At 40.1% G+C, this 25,434-nt stretch overlaps 1 protein-coding gene across 2 annotated transcripts in view; it reads left to right on the forward strand.

The window, feature by feature from the left end:
• The first annotated feature begins 7,568 nt into the window (after window positions 1-7,568).
• Ube2v2 (ubiquitin conjugating enzyme E2 V2) overlaps window positions 7,569-25,434 on the forward strand; it is a 29,554-nt gene continuing 11,688 nt past the window's right edge. Inside the window, exons 1-2 of one of the 2 annotated variants that reach the window (XM_027413437.2) lie at window positions 7,569-7,658; window positions 22,279-22,427. In XM_027413437.2, the coding sequence (XP_027269238.1) occupies window positions 7,643-7,658; window positions 22,279-22,427 (165 nt within the window). In that variant the 5' untranslated portion in view covers window positions 7,569-7,642. Of the gene's footprint in view, window positions 7,659-14,685; window positions 14,955-22,278; window positions 22,428-25,434 lie in introns of those variants that run through there. The other variant, XM_027413438.2, reaches the window with a different exon arrangement.

The raw sequence follows: 25,434 nt of genomic DNA on the forward strand, positions 1-25,434 counted from the left end.
CTTAATAGAAGTCTGTGTATTATTTTGTCCATCCATGCCGTGGGCAGAACTCAACTGCTTGGGTGGTTTTGGCGGAAAGATTTATCATAACAAAAACTTAAAGAAAAGCTAGGTGTTAAATGGAAGAAAGGGAGTGGTGACCCCACTTCCAGATAAGATTGCAACTTGTAAAAAGGAATTAATGGAAAACTGAAGCAATGAAGGAAGCCATCAACAACAGAAAGCTGATACAAATGTAATTGATAGAGGGGGCCAAGGTCCAGCTCCAGCAAGTAGTAGAGCTTGACAGGTTAGGCCTCATGGTTCAGGGTTTAGAGTCAAAGATATAAGGAAGGGGTTGTAGAAACTCTTTCCATGGTTAAGAAAAGCCATGGAGTCCAGGCATGTATTAAGGGTTTCCCTGCATGGAGGCTTAGAAAAGCCTTTGTGTGACACTGAGAGTGAAGCCTGGATTGTGTTAGAGACACCAAGATGTTGGAAATGCCAGACACGTGGTATACTTGCCAAAGAAAGCTGCAAATCAGCTGTGGAATGTTGTAGTCAACAAAGCTGAAAAGAGTTAGTGGTGCACGCCTTTAATTACAGCATTTGGGAGGCAGAGGCAGGTGGATCTCAATGAGTTCAAGGTCAGAATGGTCTACAAAGAGAGTTCAAGGACAACCAGGACTGTTACATAGAGAAACCCTATCTCAGAAAAAAAAAACCCAAAACTGGAATTGAAAAATTTAGGATGCCAACAAAAACCTCAAAGGTAAAACGTGATGGCTACTCTTGATTTGTCAACTTGACTACATCATGAAATTACTAAAGTCAAAGCATTTCTTGGTCAGCTGTGAGGATTTTTTTTTTTATTAGATTATGTGAAGTGGGAAGACTCATCTTAAACTTGGGCCTCAGCTTCTGGAGCTAGTCTATATGAAAGAAATGGAAGAAGGAAGTATTTACTTTTTATCTTCTACTGACAATTTTTCCCCCACTGGTATTAGAGTCTGCTTCTTCAAGATTCCAACGTATACTGAAGACTGGCTGAGATATCCTCGTGGACCAGTCATTTAATTCTAGGACTTCCTGTTGTGAGATTGCCATTGTTGGACTAACTGGATCACAACCTATAAGCCACTCTAATAAATCTCCCCACCCCCCACCCCCTCCACACACATACACACACACACACACACACACACACACACACACACATATGTATGTATATATATGTATATTCATTCTATCACTTCTGTTCCTCTAGAAATGTCTGACTAATATATAAGCCTGACCAACAGATTACAAGAAATGGAAGAGAGTATCTCAGGTATTGAAGACAAGGTAGGAAAAAATGTGTACATCATAACCCAAAACCAGAAAGACAAATATAGTATGTACTCATAGGTGGATACCAGACATAAAGCAAAAAGATACCCAGCCTACAATCCATAAGCCCAGAGAGGCTTGAACCCTCTTCCAGAAACAGAAGCAGATGCAGAAATCCACAACAAACCAATGGGCCAAGCTCCTGGAGTACAATCAAAGTGAGGGACAAATGATAATATGAACAAAGGAGTCAAGACCATGATGGGGAAACCCACAGAATCAGATGACCCGTGCTAGTGAGAGATCACTGACTCGGGTCTGACAAATGGGGAACCTGCATAAGACCGACCAAGACTCCCTTAGTATAGGTGACAATGGTGTGACTGGGACAATATATGAGGCCACTGGCAGTGGGACCAAGATCTAACACTAAAGTACCAACTGACTTAGTGGAGCTCATTCTATATGGAGAGATACCTTGCCCAGCCTAGACACAGGGGTGTAGGGGTGGAGAGGTGCCTTGGCCCTGCCTCAACTAGATGATGGAACAGACTTAGTAGACTTCCTAGGAGAGGCCTTACCCTCTCCATGGAGCAGATGGGAGGAGGAGGGAGTAGGGGGAGCATGAGGAGAGGAGGGAGGGTCAACTGGGATTGAAATGTAAAAAATAAATTAATAAAAAATGAGCCTACAAAATCAAAAACACCAATGACAGTTTATGCTGGAGAGGATATGGAGAAAGAGGAACACTTCTCCACTGCTGGTGGGAGTGCCAACTTATACAGCCACTTTGGAAATCAGTATGGCGACTCCTCAAAAAAAAATGGGAATCAATCTACCACAAGATCCAGCAATTCCACTCGTAGGCATATACCCCAAAGAAGCACATTCATACAACAAGGACCTCTGTTCAACAATGTTCATAGCAGCCCTATTTGTAATAGCCAGAAACTGGAAGCAGCCTAGATGCCCCTCTACCGAAGAATGGATAGAGAAAATGTGGTACATTTACACAATGGAGTACTACTCAGCAGAAAAAAAACAATGGAATCTTGAAATTTGCAGGAAAATGGATGGAACTAGAAGAAACCATTCTGAGCGAGGTAACCCAATCACAAAGAGACAAACATGATATGTACTCACTCATTTGTGGATTTTAGACATAGAGTGAAGGATTACAGGATTACAATCCAGACTGCCAGAGAAGCTAGTAAACAAGGAGGACCCTAAGAGAGACATACATGGTCCCCTGGAGAAGGGGAAAGGGTCAAGATCCCCTGAGCAAATTGAGAGCACGGGAATAGGGGGGAGGGATCTAGGAGAATGAGAAGGGAAGAAGAGGAGGGATGCAGAGGACATGAGGGAGCAGAAAGATTGAGTCAGGGGAAGAATAGAAGATAACAAGAATGGAGATACCATAATAGAGGGAGACATTTTAGGTTTACAGAGAAATCAGGCACTAGGGAAATGTCTGGAGATCTACAAAGATGACACCAGCTAACAATCTAAGCAACAGAGGAGAGGCTACCTTAAATGCCCTCCCCTGATAATGAGATTGATGACTGACTTATATGCCACCCGATAGCCCTCATCAACAGCTGGTGGAAGTAGAAGCCAATACCCACAACTTATCACTGAACTGAAATCCAGATGCAGAGAAGGACGAGTGAAGAGCAAAGAGGTCCAGACCAGGCTGGTGAAACCCACAGAAACAACTGACCTGAACACCGGGAAACTCTTGCTCCCCAAACTGATAGCTGGGATACCAGCATGGGACTCATCCAGACCCCAGGAACATGGATTTCATTGAGGAAACCTTGGAAATCTACAGGACCTCCTGTAGTAGTTCAGTACTTATCCCTAGCATAGGTGTGGACTTTAGGAGCCCATTCCGCATAGAGGAATACTCCCTGAGCCAAGACACACGGGGGTGGGCCTAGGCCCTATCCCAAAGGTTATGATAGACTTTGATGACACCCTATGGAAGGCGTCACCATTCGGGGGAGCAGAAAGGATATGTGATAGGTAGGGTTTTAGTTGGGGGGGGTTGTAGGGGAGGACAGGAGGGAGAAGGGAACTGCGATTGTCATGTTAAACAATCTTATTTCTATTTCAAATAAAAAAATCTGAAAAAAGAAAAAAATGAGCCTAAGCTCTCAGCTGAGCATATATAATTAAAAAAAATGTATACCTCAGTCAAAGAAACTGGTATATCTAAAAAAAAAAAAAAAATCCAGGCACAAAATATCCAGAAAATGTAGAGCACTATGAGAAAACCAAATCTATGAATAATAGGAGTAGAAATCCTGGTCAAATATCTCTGCCTGGTGCTCCAGCATCCAGGCAGTGCAAGGCTTTAAAGGAATCCATGGCATTGACAGGATCTAGACATTTCTATCTGAGAGGGTTAGGGAAGAAGACACTCACACACTCTCTTGATGGTTTTCTTCGTTTATTCTCCATACTTCTTTTGCATTCTCCATTATTTTTCTAATTCTTGATGTTGTGCTCTTGTTTAAGTTTAAAAATATAAAAAAGAGGTGCAAGATGAGGTTCGAGAACGAGAGATACATTAACTATAGTTTATTCCAGATGGGAGAGGGGGGGGAAGGGGAGGGGGGAAGGAAGGCAAGAGAGAGAAGTGGGTAAGAGAGAAGAGAGCAAAGGGAAGTGGGCGTGAGAGTAGGAGAAGGGAGTCTAAGTGGGCAGGGATCTGTCTTTTAAAGGGGTCCTTTACACCTGCGTGCAGACTTAGTTCCCATGGAACCCTGGGCTGACCAGGGTACTGCCTGAGTGGATTCTGCCAGGTAACAGGGGAAGGCCATTGTAATGCCTGAACCTTTCACTTGATGTGTTCTTTTTAACTCTGTCTTTACTCTTAATGTTTCCCTTCTAATTCTCTCATTCTTTGTGTTTTCCATCTAGCCCATTTTAACTCCTTCTGACTTTCTGTTCTCTTCCTTACAGCTGTGTTCACAACAAAATCTTTCAGGCAATGCAGAAGTCACAGAGGGATTACATTCCATTTCTCACGCAAATGATTATAGGTAAAAGATTTAAAACAGTCATCTTGACAACTTACATGCAATATATCTAAGTAATGATCATGGAATAATAGATAACGAACAAGTGAGGAATATTTTTTCTCAGTCAACTCTTATTTTGGCAGGCTGAAAATTGTGGTTGTAAAGAAAGGATCAATCACTGTATTGTCTATCTTGAGAGGTAATCTTATAAGGAAATTTAAAGGATCCATAAGCGTAAACTGATGAAGAACCCAAGAAAATGAGAAAATTGTGTACTTATAACCTATACTTCTGAGTATATTAGGGCTGATGCTGCTTTGACCTCTTGTCCTGTATTCTCACAGTCAGGGTAAAGGCAATTTAAACCAACCCACGACTATATGAACATTTTGAACTAACACCCGAGGTGCCTGAGAGTCCTAAGTCTTGGGACACAGAGATGCCCAGAATGTTGTAAATCCTTGAATTTGGGCTCAAGTCAACATCCTGAGATATCAGATATCAAAGATCTCTTAGCTTCAGCTTGAGTCCACACTCCCAAAACACTGTGGCACCATGATACTTTAAATCTCAAAATATACTTTTTTCTCAGTGTGTAATCTTTGACTATAAAAAGGAACTTGTAGCCCTTTCTCAGGACTACAGAGTAAAATTACTCTCTGTGGCCCTGACTAGTCAGAATGTCTTTCCTCTTGGTGATTTTGAATAAAGGCTGCCTCTGTCGCTAGTCTTTCGTGTTCTACTCCCTGTTATCTCCACAATTTCAGGACCCAACACTTTTATACATAAAAAACAGTCAGCTCAACTTTGAATCTTCAGGGTGCATAATCATATCATAAAATTGAGGTCAGGAATGGATGCAAGGAATTAATCATCCACCAGCTATCAATAACTGGGCTGCTTTGTATTTACCATGCTAGCCTAATGAATCAGACAGCTCAGCTATGTGTGCTTGTAAACTTTAGATTTTTTTCTGGGGTTGTCTATCTTAAAAACCATTAGCAAGGCATCTGGTATAATCTAAAGTTATTTTGAAGCTTGGTTCCAGCTAATGGTACACACAGATACCTGTGTGCATCTTTTCAGCATTAAGAGAATTAGAATCAGCATGGCTCCTGGACACAAATGTTTTCCTTAATCATTAACCTAAGCTGTGATCTAAAGCAGCTCCTTAAATGGAACTCATAGGACTTGGCTGTGAAACATGTCCTTGTATTTATTTTTATTCATTAAAATTCTGTATAAGCTGTCTGTGATACTTATTTTTGCCTGGCATTGATGGCGCACACCTTTAATCTTAGCACACGGGAGGCAGAGGCAGGTGTATCTCTATGAGTTTGAGGCCACCCTGGTCTACAGAGCGAGTTCCAGGACACACTCCAAAGCAATACAGAGAAATGCTGTCTCGAAAAAAACCAGAAAAGAATTCTGTATAAGTTATCATTATTCTTAGCAATTAGACAATACAGTTAGAAAGGGGTCATCTTCTTGACAATCCACATATAAAAATTCCCAGTAGATTGGATAAGTTTCCTTGAGATAAACACATAACATTACAGGCAGTGTGTATGGGGGTGTCTCCCCATATCCACTCACACCATGCCAGATATCAGATAGAGCTGCAGTAGCAAACATGTAAAGGGACAGCATAAGCAAAAAATATTCAGGGCCTGAAGTCTCATAGGAACCAATCTGAAGTTAACTGGCAGGCTATGGGTGTGTTTTATGGTAAAAGTAGCATAACAGTGATGTGCAGAGCATAGGAACCACCCCGGGTGGCCAAAACAACCAGTTGACCAATCAACACAAGACAAGTTGTCCAAGCCCAGAAGCACACCAATCCTGAGACTGTTTGTACCCCTAGACACTACTCTTGGTCTGCCCAATAATTTCCTTGCCCCTTGAGCTCTTGGGGGTCCTTCTCACACCAGACAAAGGGCCTGAGTTAAAGATAGTTAACTTGTTAAACAATAAAATACTCTTTGCTTTTACATCGGAATGGTTCTGTTGGTGATTTTGGGGTTCAGAATTTGGGCACAACATAGGTAAAAATTGCAGACAGGCCATTATTGTAGGTTGCACCGTTCATAACTGGGTGAGATTGATAATACTTTTGTTCTCTGGTAGCCTTTCTATTCACCACTGTGAATGCTAGTTAGTAGACATCAAACATTTAGTTGAGCACCAACTGGATTTTTACATGTTAGTTACACAAATATGTGATATGTGATAAGCAATAGGGTCTGCCAGGTTTTCAAAAGTTAACCAATAGCATTGTGAGTAGCCTGTGTGTGTGGTGTCTATTGTAACTGCCTTTGAATATTTTAGAGAGATTTTTGGAGTATGAAATTTTTAAAGCTGAACTTTTAAAGTTGTACTGTATTTATAATATATGGCATCTTGGGGACAAACAAGAAAGGAAAATTATGGTTTAGCAGTGATGTGTTTGTCAAGTTGTCAAGGAGTGAATTTGTGTTGGCTAATCTTGGTTGTCTAATACAGATAGGAAAAAGTAATCACAGTTTAAGAATTGCCTAATTCAGATTGGCCTGTGGGCATGTCTGTGGGGCTTTTTCTTAATTGCTATCTGATGTATGAGGACCCAACTCGGTGTAGTTAGTAACATCCTTAGGTAAATGGGCCTGAGCTTGTAAATAAAGTAGAATGTAAGCTCCGAAGCAAGCTGGTAGCAGGGTTTCTGCATGTCTTTCTGCTTCAAACTCCTGCCTTGAGTTTCTGCCCTGGCTTCCCTTACTGATGGACTATAACATATAGACTAAAAAACCTAAGTTGCTCCCTAAATTGCTTCTGGTTATGATGTCATCAGAGCAACACTATAGCCTAAGTGTAACATTGGAGGCCTACATCAGCATGAGCCCAGGCCTTCGGAATATTTTTTCGGCACAGTTTTCAATACCCATGTTTTGTGTTTGTTCTTAATAAAACGTTGGCGTGATGTAACTGCTACAATTTGTCTAGACATTATTTCAACATTTAATACAAAGATTCATCGGGGGATTTCCCCTTGAGCACACTAAAGAGACAGTGTTGGAGATCACACATCTTTGAAAGACTTAAGCAAACTCTTGCCAAGGCCTGCCGTCGTCTCCTAACGCCTCCCGAGGGTTTTCTTTGGCATTTATTGTAGAATCAAATGTCCCAGGGATCTGCAGGGGGAAGTTTTTGGCCCGCCGGACCGGAGTTCAGCAGCGTCCCCACCGCGGGGTCCTCTGTGACGCAGAGCGGAGCGCTGACGGAAGTGACGCTGACGTCCTGCGTGGGGCGGCTGCGTCTGGGAGCAGGAGAAGATGGCGGTCTCCACAGGTCGGTGCCTATCCCGGTCGGCCGCGCTCTGGCTGCTGGCTGCCGGGCGGGCGGCCGCGCGGGGCTGCGGGTGCGCAGTGTGGAGGGCCACGCGGGGCGCGCGGGGGGGCAGCAAGCGGCGGGAGGTCGGAGCCCGCGGGGCCGGCGAGCCCGCGCGCCCACTACCCGGGGGGCCCTGCGGGAGCTCGGGCACAGCAGGCCGCCGCAGCCGCAGCCGCAGCGGCGCCGTGGGGGGAGTGTGCCGGGGAGGCCCGGCGTGGCGACTGTCACTGCCCCGCAGCGACGCCCGGCCGAGGGGCGCCCTGGATGGCGCTGGGGGTCTCGGCTGGGATCCCACCTGACACGTGCGGGAGGACAAGGACTGACAGGGAGGACGACTGCTGTTTGGAATAAGGGAGCGATGGTTTCACTCAGCTAGCTGGCCGAAGGCGTGCTTTATTTATTTATTTTTATTTATTTGAAAAAAAAAAAAACCCTACAGTACACTGCGCAAGACGAGAGCTAATTGCAGAACAACTGGTGCTTAGAAAAGGGTCCGACTCCTGTTTCCAGTGATCGGTTTCCTATTAGCAGAGACTTGGAATCTAATATTGATGGGATTTAGACATTTGACTTAAAAATGTCAAATTAAAAAGTGGAGTTTTAGCATTTAAAAATGATGGCTCATAAGATTTATTTTTTTTTTCCTTCTAGTTTTTATTGAATCTGGGTCGTAGAAATGGAAGAGGTTGAGGAGTGGATGTTTTTCATACCGATTAACTCTTACCTTCATTGTGTATAAGTGTCATAGATAGTAAAATCTTCAGCAGTTTTACCTCGGGGAAATACATCAGTGTTCTTCTGGTCAGAGCTAACTACGACCAAGTACTATTTTTAAAGTGATACTTTAATTTGAAATCTATGTTCTTATGAATGGGGCCATGATTTTTAAAGAGTTGTGCTCAATACTTTAAAATTTAACTAATAAAATAGTGCATTGTAATATGAAAAATGTCTATTTGTGATTGCATTTGCTTATTGAAACATGAATTTAACACTACTCTTCTGAAAGAATGTTCATTATTTTGAAAAGATCAGTAATTATAACATGAGTGGCATATACTTTTTGTTAAGCTGTTTTGTTTTTGGAAATTGAATGTATACTATAAATAAGCTGTGATGGGTTTTTTTGTGTCCTTATTGCTTGTTAGATATCTGTATCCTGCTTATTATTTTCACTGGTTTTAGATCAATGAAGTGGGAAACCTTTTTGTATAATTAAAATACATGTTAGAAAATTGAACTTATTCATTTTTTTGAGTCAGCGTCTCATGTAGCTCTAGGCTGGCCTTGAACTCTAACTGAAAAAAAAAGTTTGGAGGAAAACAAATTCAAATTAGACTAAGTATTTCTGTTGAGAAAAATCGAGAAACAAAGAAGTAAAAGCTTATACACAGCTAGCTGGTCAGGAATAGAAGAGTATAGTCTAGTACTCTCTCTGTAATGAGTAACTAATTTTGGAGTATTCCTTAAAGGATGAACTTTATTCTGTTTTAGTCTAGATGGTGACTTTCTTATATTCCTTCCTAGATGTTTGCTGCTTTTACACACTTAGTTCCTTCCCATGTAGAAATGGGTCTGCAGTTTTCTCCTTCCTTTCCCTGTGAGTCAAGAGGATTTCATAGAACTTCACTTAAACATTAATCAAGGGAAAGAATGTTTATTAATGTTTAGCATTTGTAAAATTTCATTTGATTCAATTATTGCAAGTAATTTACTGTGTAAAGAAAGTCTGTGTGCTCTGTGGTAGTGTATACCTATAATCCCAGCAATGAGGTAGAAGGGGTGTGAGCTCAAGATGGGCCTGGACTGCATAATGAATTCAAGGTTATGAATTCAAGCCTGAGTTAGATAGTAAAGTCTGTCTCTAAAGCAAACAAAGTCTAAACACTCTTCTGTAATAGTTTTTAAATTTACACAAAAATTGAGATGATTGTGAGGGGTGCACATCTCAACATTCAGTTCTCTCCCTTTGATAGCTTAGTGTAACACATTTGTCAAAATTAATGACCCAATGCATCAACATGTTTACTGTAAGTCCATATCATATTCATATTTCCAGTTTTTACTTAAGGTCCTGTTTTGGTATCAAGTACCCAATTTAGGTACCACATGACATTGTAACATGAAATATTAAAAAAAATTCCTTAGATTGTGTTAGTGTTGTGCTGGGACTGTAGTTTCTTTGAAGGTACATGGGAGGATTAAAGAAAAAATGAGATTTTTACCATTGTGTAGGTCTGTGTAAGGAAAGGACCTAACCACAGAAAGATAATTATCCTTTTCAGAAGTGATCAGTGTTTAGTAAACTAAAAAGACTAATGTGGCAGTATTGTGATTTCCCTACTGCTCTAGACTGTTGTGCTCTTTAGCCATGCCAGTGTTTTCCTAACGTGTATATGCCTGCCAGTGCTCACAAGTAGTACTGGAAGAGAATAACCTGAGCCTGAGAAATAAGTGATGGAAGGGTTGAACTCTTGTCTGTTTTCCTCCTGAAACTTTCACTTTGGGCCTAGTAGATTTTTCTTGGTGTTCTTGATATGAATATATGCTTTATAAACTCTTGATACTGTGATCAAATAATACAGCCTCGTCATACAATTCTTTCTGTATAGAGTGGTTTGGGGAAGTAAAAATGGATACTAAACTTGTTCAAAGCAATCAGTTAAGTGAAAAAAGTTATTCTGAGATCTTTGAAAATGTCAAGACATTAAAAACTCTGACTACAAATGTGAGGAATTAGCATAACTTAAACATATTAAAGACATTACAGTTTCATATTTTTGATGAAACACTTGCCAAATGTAGTTTGAACACCACTCTCTTTTCTTGTAATTACATGTCAGGTACAGAACAAGAAGGTTCCTTTCTCAGATTTGGTGAATAGGTGAACACTTGTAAGTTGGATCATCTAGCAAACTATCTCAAGAGATTCCTGTGTGAAAGTTTTTCAGTACTATGACATCATCCTTTGGATATTTCGGTTGAGTCTAGGGCTTCTTATATATGTTTTGCAGCTACTCTACTATAGTGCTGTATTCCCAGCTCTCTTTTGACTTTAATGTGGTACAGGGTACTGCTGAGTTGCCTAAATAGGCCCCGAACTTGTGATCCTCCTGTCTAAGCCTTCCAGATAGCTAAGGTTACAGGCCTGTATAGTACCATACCCATCTGAAATCATTCTTTTCTTAGAACCTGTTTTTCCATTTGTGTGGATGTGGAAGAAGTAACTTGGAAGGGGGGGTAGGAGAATCAGGAGCTTGAGGTCATCCTTGGCTACATAGTGTGTTTGTGTGTGTGCGTGTGCTTGTGAGCAGATCACAGGATACATGAGACCCTGTCTTATGAACCAAAACAAAGTGCTGGGAAGATGCTCAGTCAGTAAACTATGTGCCAGGAAGCATGGGGACCTTAGTTAAGATCTCCAGAACCCACATAAAGCTAGAGGGTCCCAGGAGTGTGCATCTCTAACCCAGTGCTTACCATATCGTGGGCAAGACAGGTGGATTTCTGGCGCTTATTGGCCAGCTACCCTAACCAATCAGTAAGTTCCATGTTTTGTAGGAAACACTGTCTCAAAAAGTGAAGAAGCTTTTGAGGAAGATATTTGATGTTGATCTCTGCCTCCACATATACACACTTGTACTTTATGTAATGATAGCATAGCATACCATAGAGGGATTTTGGAATAGTTGGGTTTGGTGTTCTTTCCACTGTGTTAACCGAAATATATGCAGATGGGGACCATTCATAGCAAGCTACCTAACTATGGAAACATTCACTTAGTAATTATTTTGGGAGCTCTAACATAAAACTTCAAAGTAGATAGAAAACATGTTGACTAGAATAATGATTCATTGCTTAAGAACTAATGTAAAATAAACCTGAACTATATGGAAACTAGGCAGTCAGACCAGGGTTGGGGATGGTGTATTGTTTATAGAGTTTTAGTTTATTTGTGTGAGAATAAATTGGAACTTAACAGAGTTTCAGACTATAGAAGAGAAATCTTTTTGTCATCTGAATCTTAAGGTCCTTATACATGTTGAATAATAGTTGTAATAGACAGTACATTGTGGCTCTGCTATCTTCTATGCCATGTTTATTTTGTATATGAGCAGTAGAACTCTAGGCATAAAATGACTTTGTCAGGATTATTTAGATAAATAACCCAACAATAAGGCCAAACTTGAGTTACTGAACATGAGATGAGTAATATACAAACTTTGTTGCTACCTCTTTGACATCATTTTGTAAATATTCCAGGGCTAGTGTCTTGAGCACAGACTCTTTAATCTGTTTTGGTATCATACTGTGTTTTATGTATGCTTTGGTTTATTTTGTGCATGTCCAGTGATGTGAGCCAGGTGTGATGATTTATGCCTGGAATCCAACACTTGAAGAAAGAGAATTGTAAATTTGAGGACATAGTGAGTTTCAGGTCAGACTACGTCACAGAGTGTAACTAAAAATGTGGGAGGGTGTGTGTGTGGGAAGCTAGTGATGTTATTTCATAAAGATAAAGATCTTTGTCATGATAGAGATTAAGGGCATTATAGATCATTAAAACTTCATCTTATATGGAGTGAAATGATGTATTTAAAAATTAAAAAAAAAAAACAAACTAATGGGTAGATTAGATGGCTCAGTGGTTAAGAGATCTTGCAGTTCCTAGCACCCACATAGTAGTTTATAGTCATCGTTAACTCTATTCTAGGTAATCCTATGTCTTCTTTTGACCTCCATAGGTACTAGGCATACATACATACAAAAATACTTGTGCACATAAAACCTAATTTTTAAAAAAGGAAAACTGTTCATAGTGTGTAAATATTGTTTGACATTAACAGATTTTTTGTAAACTTAAATTTGGTATTTCAGGAAAATACATATTCTCTTAAGGATGGCTATACATTATATTCTTTTTGAAGTTATTTTGAGGAAAGGAGGGTGAAGAAGGTTATTGGTAATGCTGTGAATGGTTGATACAAAGGCATCATTATAGTGGGTCCTAGACCCAATCTGATTTGTTAAGTCTTAAACCTTTTTTGTATCAAATCTATTATTCCTGAAGTGGCCCCTTTTGGTGTGTGGGTATGTTGCTGGGGATTGAACCCAAGTACATGTGAGTGCTAAGGAAAAATAAAATGCTTTGCTGAACTTTTATTACCCCCTCCTCCCATAGAACTACATCTCTTAGAAATACCTCACTTACCTATTTTCCCAAATAGACCTTTAGATAAGACTGTTGTCTTAGTTACTGTTTGCTTGGTACTATGACAAAAGCAACTTATAGGAGAAAGTTTATTTGGGGTTTATGGTTTCAGGGGGTTAGAGTCTGTGACCGTCATGGCACCAGATAGTCAGGTATAGTGCTAGAGCAGTGGCCTGAGAACTCATGTCTTGAGACACAGCCATGGGGCAGAGCAAGCACAGTGGGTATGGTGTGAATCCTTTGAAACCTCAAAGCAAGTGATACATCTCCTCCAACAAGTCATACCCAATTCCAAACAGTTAAACCAACTGGGGACCAAGCATACTTTGGGGACATTCTCATTTAAACCACCGTATTCCGTTTCCTGGTCCCCATAGGCTTGTGGCCCTATTATAATGCTATAACTATAACTATAATCTCAGTCTTTTATAGTCTCAGCACAGTTTAAAAGTCTACATTCTCTTCTTAGACTCAAATCAGTCTCTTAATTGTAGCACCATATAAAATCAAAATGCAAATTATATACTTCCAACATACAATGACACAGGATTTACATTACCATTCCAAAGGGGAGGAAAGGGAGCTCAGTGATGAAATACTGGACTAAAGCAAGACTTAAAACCAGCAGGGCAAACTCCAAATCCTGTAGCTCCATGTGTGGTGTCAGGGTGCTTAGATGGCTCTGCCCTTCCAGCTTTGCTGACTGCAACACACTTCTCTCTCCTGTGCTTGTTCAACTCCTTATCTGCAGCTCCCCTGGAAGACATTCCATGGCTCTGGCATCTTCCCTTGAGTTCTCTAACACAAGTCTAGGCGTCCTTTTCATAGCCCTTGGGGCCTCTGTGGAGGACTCCCCTGCCATGTCTGGCCTCAGGCTCTCCTTAACCACAGAGGAAGATTTCCACAACCCCTTTACTCATGCATCCCTCATCACTGTAGAGCCAGAACAACATGGACAACACTGCCAGGTGACTTGCCTGCTTTGGGTGCCTGGCCCTTACATTTTCAGAAGCTTTCCTTTGTTCTTGTTGTTTAGGCGCAAAATATTCCCCAGGCCTTTCCTGTTTACCAGTTGGAAGGTTTACATTTTTCACTTCAGACTGTATGTTTTTTATACCTTATTCTCTGTTTGCTTTTTTCCATTATGGACCTGCGTAAGTGATTACTAATAACCATGAGATAGAGTCAGCATTAGTCTGTCTTGAAATCTCTGCTAAGGAAATTAATTCAATACTTTTCAATTTAGCATTAGGCAGATTCTTAGACAAGGGCAGAAAATAGCCATATTCTTTGCCAAATAACAAGAATTGTCTCTAGCCCAGTTGCTTCTATTGGTCTCTGGAACTTCTGGAGCCGGGTCTTTATGGTCCACATTCTGTCAGTATTATTGTCTTCCCAACGCCTACTAGGATGTTCTGTTAAGTCCTGCTTACAGTGGTCAACCATTTTCCTGGTCCCAAGTCCATCAGTCTTCCCAATTCTCCAAAAGCATATCATGACTAAGCCTATTGCAGCATCAGTTCACTCCCTAGTATCAGCCTCTGTGTTACTAAAACACTACACCAAATGTTTAATTTGGAACTTACAGTTTCAGAGGGTTAGCCCATGATGGTGGAACAAAGGCTTGCCAGCTACAGTAGCAGAGAGCTTGCATCTTAATCTACAAGTTGGAAGCAGTGAGATGGCATACTTGGAATATCAGGAGTGTTTTGAAAACCACCCTCAGTGACAGACCTCCTTCATCAAGGCCACACCTAATTCTTTTCCAAACAGCTCCACCAACTGGGGACCAAATATTCAAGCTTGTGAACATGTGGGGTCATTCCCATTCAAGCCGCCGTAATGTCAAACTGCCACCATTTATTTATTGGAGAAGACTGGGAAGATTGAACAGTAGCTCTGGGACCCTGCTATCATAAAGGATTTCAAGTTACCTGTGGGAGAAGCCAAGAAAGCCCGAGTGAACATGAAAAGAACAAATAAGAGTGTTGCAGTCCTGAATGAATGTATATTATTGATATGCTCAGACCCTTGAGAAACTGGTAAGCCACCCTTCTAGGTCTAGGCTGATAAGATAAATAAAATAATAAAAATGCTGAGGTTCCCAGTTGTGTGTAGTTGGTGCCATTCCATCAGAGTGTACATACCCCACCAGTCCCCAGCTTTTCTGTATGTGTGTCTTTCCTTTCTTCATCCCCCAGGACCCAGCCACTCGGGATGCAGCAGTTACCGTTCTTCTTGGGACTTGACCAGACAGATCATGAGGATGCTGAAAATTGAATTCAGTTTTAGGGAACTAGTTTTCTACCTTAAAAACAAACAAACAACCCAGAAAAAAGTGTTACTGAAATGTACTACTTAAGTCTATTTAATGAGTACAGTCTGATGGAGTTTAGTGTATTTAGATGTGTGTGAAGGTTTTAAACAAAGGCCAATCAGATCCTGGTTTATTGGTTTATTTAGAGCACTACTTGTACTTGCTACCCATAACAACTTGCTGACTGCTACATAGCTTCTATAAAATTTCTCTTGCTTTTTCACCCCACCTGGGAGTTTTAGAGCATAAAATAAAAATATGAACTGGACCAGAGACTAGGCCTTCCTCGAGCTTTCCTGCCTCTGGTCTATCGGTGATGTGTCTTTCACTCTCAGTGGTGTCAAGAGTGCTTTAAGGTTTCAGAATGTGTACAACCACTGCTGCTGTCACTTGAAAACATTTTCAGTTTTTGGAGAATAATTCTGCACACATTAGCACTATTCTACTCCCCCTGGCGTTTAGCAGCTTCCACATTACTGTCTCAGTAGACTCGCCCCTTTGTCTTTTCATGTGGTCACTAATCCCTTGATACATTCATAATTTGAGGATATTTTGGGGAGGGGTGGGAAGTTGCAGTCTGAGTAAGGTCACGACCTTCACGAAGCACACAAACAGAGGAAAGGACCAGGAACAAGAAAGTATAAGAAAGGGGTTTCTTCTTGTTCTTTGCCCTTTTTTCTCTGTTTTTGTGCTTCCTGAAGGTTGTGAGGTAAGCAGCTTTCCTCCTCCTCCATGCCCTTCCACCCTGATGGTTCTACCTTCCCACTGGTTTGAGACCCTTTGGGATACCTGAGGAAGGACCTTAGTTGCTTAGGTAGTTTGTTACAGTGGTGGAAAACATACTCCATGCAATGTGTTTAAGGGCCATTTATGTTGCAGTATACATCAGTATTTTTATACTGTTTGTGCTTGAAGAAATGTGGTATATCTTCTATTCCATACATTTTATTTGTCCATTCACCTGTTGATGGACATTTGGCTACTTTAAAAATTTTATTTTGGCTATTGGGAGTAAGGCTACTGTGAACATTTGTATGTGTTTGGAAATATACTTTTAAGGTAGAGACCTAGAAATGGAATTGTTGGGGAATAGTGATGACTGTGTTTAAGTGTTAAAGAAACTGCTGCTGTGTCTTCCAGAGGGAACTGACTTTATAGTCTTAAGCAGTGTCTGATGATCCTGCTTTCTCCACATGCTCACCAGTACTTCCTGACGTTTGGTTCCAGCCATCCTGTGCATAGGATATGGCATTGTATCTTACTGCTTTGTTTGAGAATCATTGTCTGATCATTTATCCCTCTTAAAGACTCATGTCACTGTACTCAGACTTAGAAGGCAGCGTGAGGACAGCCTGTCTCTTGGCAGTCTATCTGTTCCTGGTGTTTTTCTTTGGCTTCTTTCATCTGTTGGCCAAAAGTTTAATATATTCTTTAGCATTTTTTATTATGCATCATTTCTTCAGAAAAGCATGTCAAAATTTGTGTTGCAGGCCATGGGGAGTAATCTCGGGTGCTTTGGCCCTGTGCCTTTATTTTCTTTGTTTGAGGGCTTCCTAATAACATCCTGGTGGACATCATCTTTAGAGAGACTGAAAAATTTCAATTCTGTTAGCTCTTTTGGGCCCTACCTACCAAGGCATAGTAATATCTTGTCAATCCAAGAATACTGCCCTGCCCAACACACACACAATTGAGAGTTGGTATCCACAGTGCATCTGTGACCAGACTTTTGCTTCCTCTCTTTAGTTCTTGGTCTATAACAAGAATGCCCCTTACTCAACAGCAGGAAGATTCTGCTGTGGGTCAAGACACTTTGCTTCATAGGAAAGCCTTGTTTGTCATTCCCACCACTGATTTGGACTATATAACCCTTCCACTCTTCACCTAGAGCATTAGCAGCTACTTCTGTGGCTGTGTGAAGTTTGAATTTAATGACTTTGGGTGGCTTCGAAGGAGATGTTCAGCTTTATCTTGACACAGCTGATAGATCACCTAGGAAGCACCATAAAAAAAGTCATACTATGGTTTTGATTGACATTTTCCACTATGCCTAGTGATACTGAGTATCCTTTTTTGTGTTTATTAGCTATTTATATGTGTTCTTGAGAAGATTCCATATCCGTCAACTTTTTTTTTTTTTTTTTTTTTTTTTTTTTTTGAGACAGGGTTTCTCTGTGTAGCCCTGGCTGTCCTGGAACTCACTCTGCTCACTCAAACTCTGCTGGCCTCAAACTCACAGCTATCTGCCTGTCTCTGCCTCCCAAGTGCTGGCATTAAAGGCATGTGCTACCACCGCCTGGGTTTATTTTCGTTTTTAATCTTAAATTTTAAAACTGTCATGTAGTCTAAGCTGGCCTTGAATTTACTATACAGCAAGACTGGCTTTTTACATTTTTTAAAAAATTTATTTATTCTTACAGAGAGTGTGTGTGTGTGTGTGTGTGTGTCTGTCTGTCTGTCTGTCTGTCTGTCTGTCTGTCTGTCTGTCTGTCCCACCCACAACATGAATGCGGAGGTCAGAGAATAACTTGTGGGAAGATGACTTTTCTTCTTCCATTATGTGGAGCTTAGGGATTGAACTTGGGTGTCAGGCTTGGTGGCAAGCACCTTTATCTACTGAACCATTTTGCCAGCTGGTCTTTAACTCTTGATCCTCTGGGCTTCACTTACTAAGTAGTGGGATTATAGGCATATGCCACTGTGGCCAGTTCTTTGACTATTCTTAAATTGGACTGCTTTTTCATCTTTTTAATTGTTTAGTTGGAGAAGTTCTTTGTTCTAGATAGAAATTCCTTCTCAGATAACATACTTTGCAAGTATATCTCCCATTTTTGTCACTTGCCTTCACTTACAATAATACATAGAGTAATAGAACTACATTTGGTTTCATTTAAAAAACACAGTTTTCAAATCAGCTGTGCAGAGAGCAAGCACTCCTGCTTGCATAAGCACTGTGCCTGTTTATGCTTGTGGGACTTATCTCAGTTCCTACTATTACTTCCAAGTCTGCCTTTCAGCAAACCCACTGGGCCAGCTAGAATTTGTTTGAGCTTAGCTTTCTGAATCCTATCCCTGTTCTCTCTCTCTCTCTCTTTTTTTTTTTTTTTTTTTGCCTGTTTCCCTTCTATTGAGAACTTGTGTTTATGCTTAGGTATCACTTGTTTGCCCTCTTCCCACCACTCAGAGCCTCTGCTCTACTATGGAAGGAGGTACTGACCTCAGAAGAGTCTGGGTTATGCTTCTGTCCCTCTTGAGGACTCAGGCTTTTGAACTCTTGAGTTCTTGCTGCTGTTCTTGGGCCAGGCTCATCCTTTTCCTCTATTGTCTTGCTTCAGGGATGATGAAGCTGTTACTCTGCCCATTCCTCCCAGCCATTGTGTTTGTCATCCTCCCTTTTGGGGTGGTTGTCATCTTTAGAGCCCTATGTAGACAGTGACTTTTGATAAGTGCTTTATTGCCTAGCTTGTCCTTTGTTTTCTAATTGATGAGCTTGTTAGAATGGATGTACATGATTACCATGTGGCAGAGTGGCAGCAGTATGATTTCACCTTAATACTTGAAGTTTAGCTTCAATTCACATAAAAAAAAAGCATTATAGCTAATAATCAGGAGTATTGCAAGCCATCTATTCTGTGGAGATACTGTAATTGTGCCTTAGGTCTTTCAGTGTAGTGACTAAAATGTTACTGAAAAGTACAAACAATGACAGGTAGATAAACTGTTATTTGTACTAGTATCATCTACCCAGAATACCAGCTGTGTTTACTGAACAGTACCAACAAGAGGTAATTGCCCCAGAGGAAATGCTTGTTATTGAAAAGTCTTTAATTTTTTTGAGATGTTTACCTCATAAACAGTGATTTGAAGGAATAGCTGTTTATTTTGTTTTATTCAGTCTTCTGATTATGGAAGTTAACTACAACTTCCTGGATTTCACAGGAGAGCTGTTGTAACCAGTTAGTGGTCTTTGTTAGAGGACCACACATCCATCTTTTAAAGTATGTGCCATTCCTGATTTTACTGAGAAATCAAAACTAGAAGGGAGAAGCCAGAGTGTGTTGTTATTTGCCTGTGGCTCCTTTATTCTAAGGAAAGCACCCCCTTCAGAGTTCTTCAATAAACATTGTTAGCTGCTTTACTGGAGTGTGTTAAACTACTGCTGTGTTGTCCCTTGAGCTTGTCTATGTCCTTGCAAATTCTATAGCATATCCAGACAACTTGGTGCTTTGTATTTGAACAAATGCATAACCTGATTTTATCATTGGGTTTTAAGATCTTAGGGAGAGGCATTTTGTCTCTGAATGTTCAGTCTCAGCAGCACTTGGTTTATGTCAGTTCACAAATACTGAGAGAATAAAAACATTTTCTGTAAGTAGGCAAATTTTTGTACCGGGTAACTATTGTGATGTTATCATTTCCGGTGGTATTGGCTCTATGCCAATGACTTAAGAATGAGAAATTTCTCAAGTACAGTCTTACATGATATTTTGCTGCTTTTAATTTATCATTGTGGGGTGTCGCACGCCTTTAATCTCAGGACTCAGGAGGCAGAGGCAGGTGGATCTCTGTGAGTTCGAGACCAGCCTGGTCTACAAGAGCTAGTTCCAGGACAGTCTCCAAAGCCACAGAGAAACCCTGTCTCAAAAAAAAAAAACCAAAAAAAAAATTATCATTGTGTAGTGATAAAAGTTATTCCCAGATTCATTAGCATAACTGAGGCTTATTTCCTTTTACCTAGTGGTATTAATATATAGCAAATAGATTTGTGAATGTACTTTTAGGGTAGTTCAGGGAGAGATGGTCAAGAGTCTTTTTGGTCCTCACATAAAGAATAACAATTGTGTGATTAATTCTCCTGTCAATATAGTAACACATGGCTCATACCATGGTATCAGGAATTTAGCAAGCTGTCTTAACTTGGAGGTCCTTGACTTGTGGTTGAAGCTATAGGTCAGATGTATCAAATGTTCCAACTTTGATTTGAATTTGGTTTTTTCGTTTTGTCTAGTTCAGTTCTAGGTCATAATTTAGTGTCTGGCATATGTTTTATATTTTATTTATTTTTCATTTATTTATTTATTTATTTATTTATTTAATTTTTTTGTTTTTCTGAGATAGGGTTTCTCTGTGGCTTTGGAGGCTGTCCTGGAACTAGCTCTTATAGACCAGGCTGATCTCAAATTCACAGAGATCCACCTGCCTTTGCCTCCCGAGTGCTGGGATTAAATGCGTGCACCACCACCTCCCAGCTCTTGATTTTCTTAATGTAGTCCTTAGCTGGGAGACTAACAGGTAATGATGCTCAGGTGAGATGGGGCTCCCAGGTGCTATTGTTGTCCTAGTGACTTTATTTTAATAAGATAATCATTCTTTTTCTTCTTCCTCCTCTTCCTCTTGGGCAGAATTTTCTGTCCTGCCGGGATTTCACCACATCCTCCTTTTTCTCCTTCTCCTCCTTTTCTTCCTCTTGCCACTCTCCTCCTCCTCCTCTTTTTTGGGGGGCTTTTTTTCAAGACAGACTTTATCTGTGTAGCCTTGGCAGTCCTGGAACTTGCTCTGCAAACCAGGCTGGCCTCACATTCAGAGATCCACTTGTCTCTGCCTCCTCTGGGATTAAAGGCATATGCCACCACCACCAGGGTAGAAGGATCATCTTATCTGGATGGATTTTTTCCTCTGTGAATTAAAAATTTACCATTAAACTAGCATTTGTATAAACTGTGTATATAGATGATGGCTGCAATTTAGTTGCTGAGTTTTTGTTTTTCAAAACTTTATAGGGCTGGGAGCATAGCTCAGTGACAGAGTGCTTGTGTGGGTGCTTGAGGCCCTAGGTAGTGGTTGAGTGATGGGGATTATCTGGCAGATGTAAGGTTCCTTTGATATACTGGGACCAGTGGGGACCATGGGTGGCCCACCTCAGTATTCTAGAAAATTTTAAACTTTCGTTGCATTTTCTAGGATTGAATGAAATTCTCACAAAAAAATTATTGGGGTGTGTATATTCATGTAATCATTTGCTAATTTAACTGATTTTGCTCATTAATTTTATGTCAAAGCCCTTGGCTAAGAACCTCACCTAGGGGAAAATGAAGATTTCTTCATAATTGATATATGCCAGTATAGAATTGATTGAGTAGGAATTATATACATGTTCAGGACTGTTGTATTGTTTTACACAATGCTTTTTAGTGACATATCATTAAAATATTTTTTTCATACTGTATATTTTGATCATATTCTTTCTTCTCCCCAAATTCCTCCCATATCCTCCTAACCACCACCTGCTGTTGTTATGGTCTGTCTGTCTGTCTGTCTGTCTGTCTGTCTGTCTCTGTTGTGTCTCAAAAGACAAAAAAAAATTGAAAGTTAAACCAAAAAATAAAACAATAAGGCAAAAAATAACAAAAGGAAACAAAAAGCCCACCCACATACAAAAGTGAAGTCTGTTTTGTGTTGTTCTGCTGCCTCTGGGCAGGGCCTGCTGCTTCTGAGCATGGTGCCTGCCTGGAGTGTGGCATCTAGTGATGTTCTATTAGGGAAAAATGACACATAGGAACTCACAGAGACTATGGCAGCATGTACTGCAGGATCAAACTAGACAAATCCCAGTGCTGAGAAGGGGGAGTGGACACACAAAGTCCTACCTAACCATGAGCTGTTTGCAATTGATATTAAACTGGCATTTTCATTTTAAGGGACTATTAGGCTAGATATTTCCTGAGACACAGTACGTTTTTGAGGGAAGCTTGCCTTTGGGTGAAATAATTTGTGAAAACTAATCTACAAAAGGCTTAATTATTTATCTCTTGCTGGGTGGTGATGATGCATGCCTCTAATTCTAGCACTTGGAGGCAAGAGGCAGGTGGATCACAGAGTTCGAGGCCTGCCTGGTCTAGAGAGTGAGTCCAGGACAGCCAAGGCTACAAAGAGAAACCCTGTCTCAAAAACCAAAACCAAAACCAACCCCCCCCAACCCAACAAAACAAAACAGTGTATCTCTTAATAATTATGAGCTTTTATGTTGACACTGACATTCTTTTGTATAGGAGTTAAAGTTCCTCGGAATTTTCGCTTGTTGGAAGAACTTGAAGAAGGACAGAAAGGAGTAGGTGATGGTACGGTTAGCTGGGGCCTTGAAGATGATGAAGACATGACACTTACAAGGTGGACAGGCATGATTATTGGGCCACCAAGGGTCAGTGCTATAAATTATACATGTTTACTGTTAATATTTATTGTTTATTTTGAGTTAACATTTAATTTTATTGGTAATAAAAGACAATTGTGATAACTTTTGACAGGACTAATTCCTGCACTTTTATATATTTTATGTACATTTAATTATTACCTCTTGTTTGAAGGGTTTAAGCTCCATTAGCAGGAGGAATAGGTGTTGCCCCCTAAGTGTTTGTGTTTTAGTAGAGAAGAAAAAAAAAATCATTCCTAGTGTTAGATTCTAATATGGCTGAGCAAGTTCACCATGTTTCTTCAACCGGAGTAAATTGAGGAAGGGGAGCAGAGGATGAAGTTGCCTTTAGAATGGGCCATAAAGGACTGATTAGTAGGATTTCTGAAGGTGGAGATGGATAACATTCCATATCAGAGAGGAAGAAAGGGGAGGAAATGGAGGAGGTATTTGGAAGAGTGTGTCACATTGTCTGCTCTCTCATGTGACTGAAGATCTCTAGATTGGCTTGCAGTGATTACACATTGCTGTGACCTGTGTTTCACAGGCCTAGGTGGGATATTGTAGGTCTAATGCCCCAATTTACAAAATATAGCAGCATATCTAAGACTCTTGTGGAGGTATGTAGTTCAGTGGTGAAGTTAGTATGCATATCACATGGGATTCTTTTCTCTTTTCTTTCCTTTTCTCTTTTGAGGCACGGTTTCTCTGTGTAGCCCTGGTTGTCCTGAAACTCACTCTGTAGACCAGGCTAGCCTTGAACTCACAGAGATCTTCCTGCCTCTGCCTCCCAAGTGCTGAGATTAAAGGCATGCACCAACACTGCCTGGTTAAGGTTCTTAATTATTTTCTAGTATTGTTATTGATCTTTTGTACATTTGTTCTTAGGTCTTTCTCAGGATTGTGTGAAGTTTTTATGTATATATTTTTTTTTTTACTAGATGGAGAAATTTTGCTTGCAGTGCATTCTTTATTTAGTGTCTTAAGCAGTGCATTGAAATGAGTATTATTTAATGTTTCATGTAATTAGCAATGTTAGACAAGTAAGTATCTTTGGCATTTCCTGGTGTTCCTTTGCAGTTCTTTTATACCAGGTCTGTTAAGAGTACACAGTTTGTAGACTTCATGTGCACTCTTGAAACTCTCCTTCTGACTCTTCTATAAGACATTGAAGAAAGGAAATATAAGATTGGTTAAAAGACTAACTTGGTATTTGTGATGAAAACTGGTTTCTTCACTGTCTGTAAAAATTATTATGATGGTCTAGCTAAAAGAAAATTAAAAGCATGTAGTTATAACATTGTGGTATATAAGTTTGAAGATTTAAGTCAAAACTTGGTAAAATATAAATTTGAAGTTATTTATTTAGGTTGGGTTTTTCTGTAGCCACTTCCCCCAGTAGACTTTGTGTCTGAAGTATGTGTTGGACTTGTGTCTACTTTATCAGTGGTTTTGCAGACAGACTCTTCGCATAGTTTCTCGATGGGGAGGAAATGTTGTAGCTCCTTCTTTATTTGTCTCCATTTGAGTCCCCATTGGGATTTCTAAGCCCCTTGCTTTTCCTGTTGTCATTGACACACAGGAAATATCATGTCCTGTCCTTACCCAATTGGAGCTAAAGGCTATTTGTGTAGCTCCTGTCTCTTAGCTCACCAAGACACAGGCAGAGGTGCCATGGGCCTTCTCTGTAGGTCATTGCATTGGAGTTGTGTATGTGTGTGTGTGCGCTACCTTTTCCTCACACTACAAGGTTTATGACTGAGATATATAGTGCACATTTATTTCATTGCACAGAGAGCCTGATCCAGTAGTACTGAATGGGGTGGAGGGGGCACTGAACAAGGCCTATTAGGTTCTTCTCTATTTCTATCTTTTCAGAGATGAAAAATTTCCTTGTTTTCTGGCTGTATGGATGAGATTTAATGATCTACTTTAGGGTATGCCTGCCGGTTTTGTGACCTGATTCAGGGAGAAGAGAAGGCCTTGGCTTCTGTTCATTTTTTTGTGCTTTTTGGGGGGCAGGGTCTTGCTGTGTAGCCCAGGCTGGTTTCAGACTTGAAATGATCCTCTTGCCTCAGCCTCTCGAATGCTTGGATTACAATCATACCACCATGCCTGGCATTTTTTGTTTTGTTTTTTCTTTTTAATATAATTTCTTTAGATAGTCTGATCTGCATTCAAATTGGAGAACCACGAAAAAGATACTCTCTTGAGAACTGTTTGATTTCACTCAGTTTTATATAGCACCAAATTGCTGGGTGTATGAATGTTTGCTGTCAAATTTGGGTGAGTTATAGAGCTCTTTCAAAATATTGAAGTATTTGATAACATGCTTCAGATTGTTTCATACATTTTTTATTACAGTAGTTTAATATTGTATATCTGAACTCCACTTAAGAATAGCTTTGTAGCTGTTAACATGACTTATTTTCTCCATAGTTTTATACTGACATCAATAGATGTTACATTTGCTACTTTCATTTATTATGTATTTTCCTGTTTCAGAACTACTAAGTGAACAAAAGCTATAATGAGAAAGAAAAGCTAATTATTACATGAGAATAAGCCCTGAATAGCTTTGAAGTCTGTTGTAACCTTAAAATTCCTGTTTTATAAGAATGTGGTATTAGCTAAACTTAATTAGAAGCCGTGTTTGAAAGTTTGTGTAAATTTAAAATGCACATTAATTCAGATAATGGTATTAATAAACCATAGAATTCATTACATAATTGTGCAAAGGGAAACAAGAAATTGTTCTATTGTTGTAAGATGAGGTATGTTATGATTTTCCCTTTTCTAGAAGTAATGCCTGCCCATCTGTGAAAAGTGATCATAATTTTTTACCCAGAAAATCCATGTGAGAATAAAAAGAGGTATTGCTAGTATTACTGAAATAATAGAAACCAGTGAGATTGTTTTGGCTGGTGAAACCTTTATGTATGGGGGATACAAGCCACATACTTGTCCTTTCAGTATACCCTTTTTTTTTTTTAAATTAAAATCTAAATTTAAGTTG

Source organism: Cricetulus griseus, chromosome 4, assembly GCF_003668045.3.
Source record: "Cricetulus griseus strain 17A/GY chromosome 4, alternate assembly CriGri-PICRH-1.0, whole genome shotgun sequence".
Classification (NCBI taxonomy): Eukaryota; Metazoa; Chordata; class Mammalia; order Rodentia; family Cricetidae; genus Cricetulus; species Cricetulus griseus.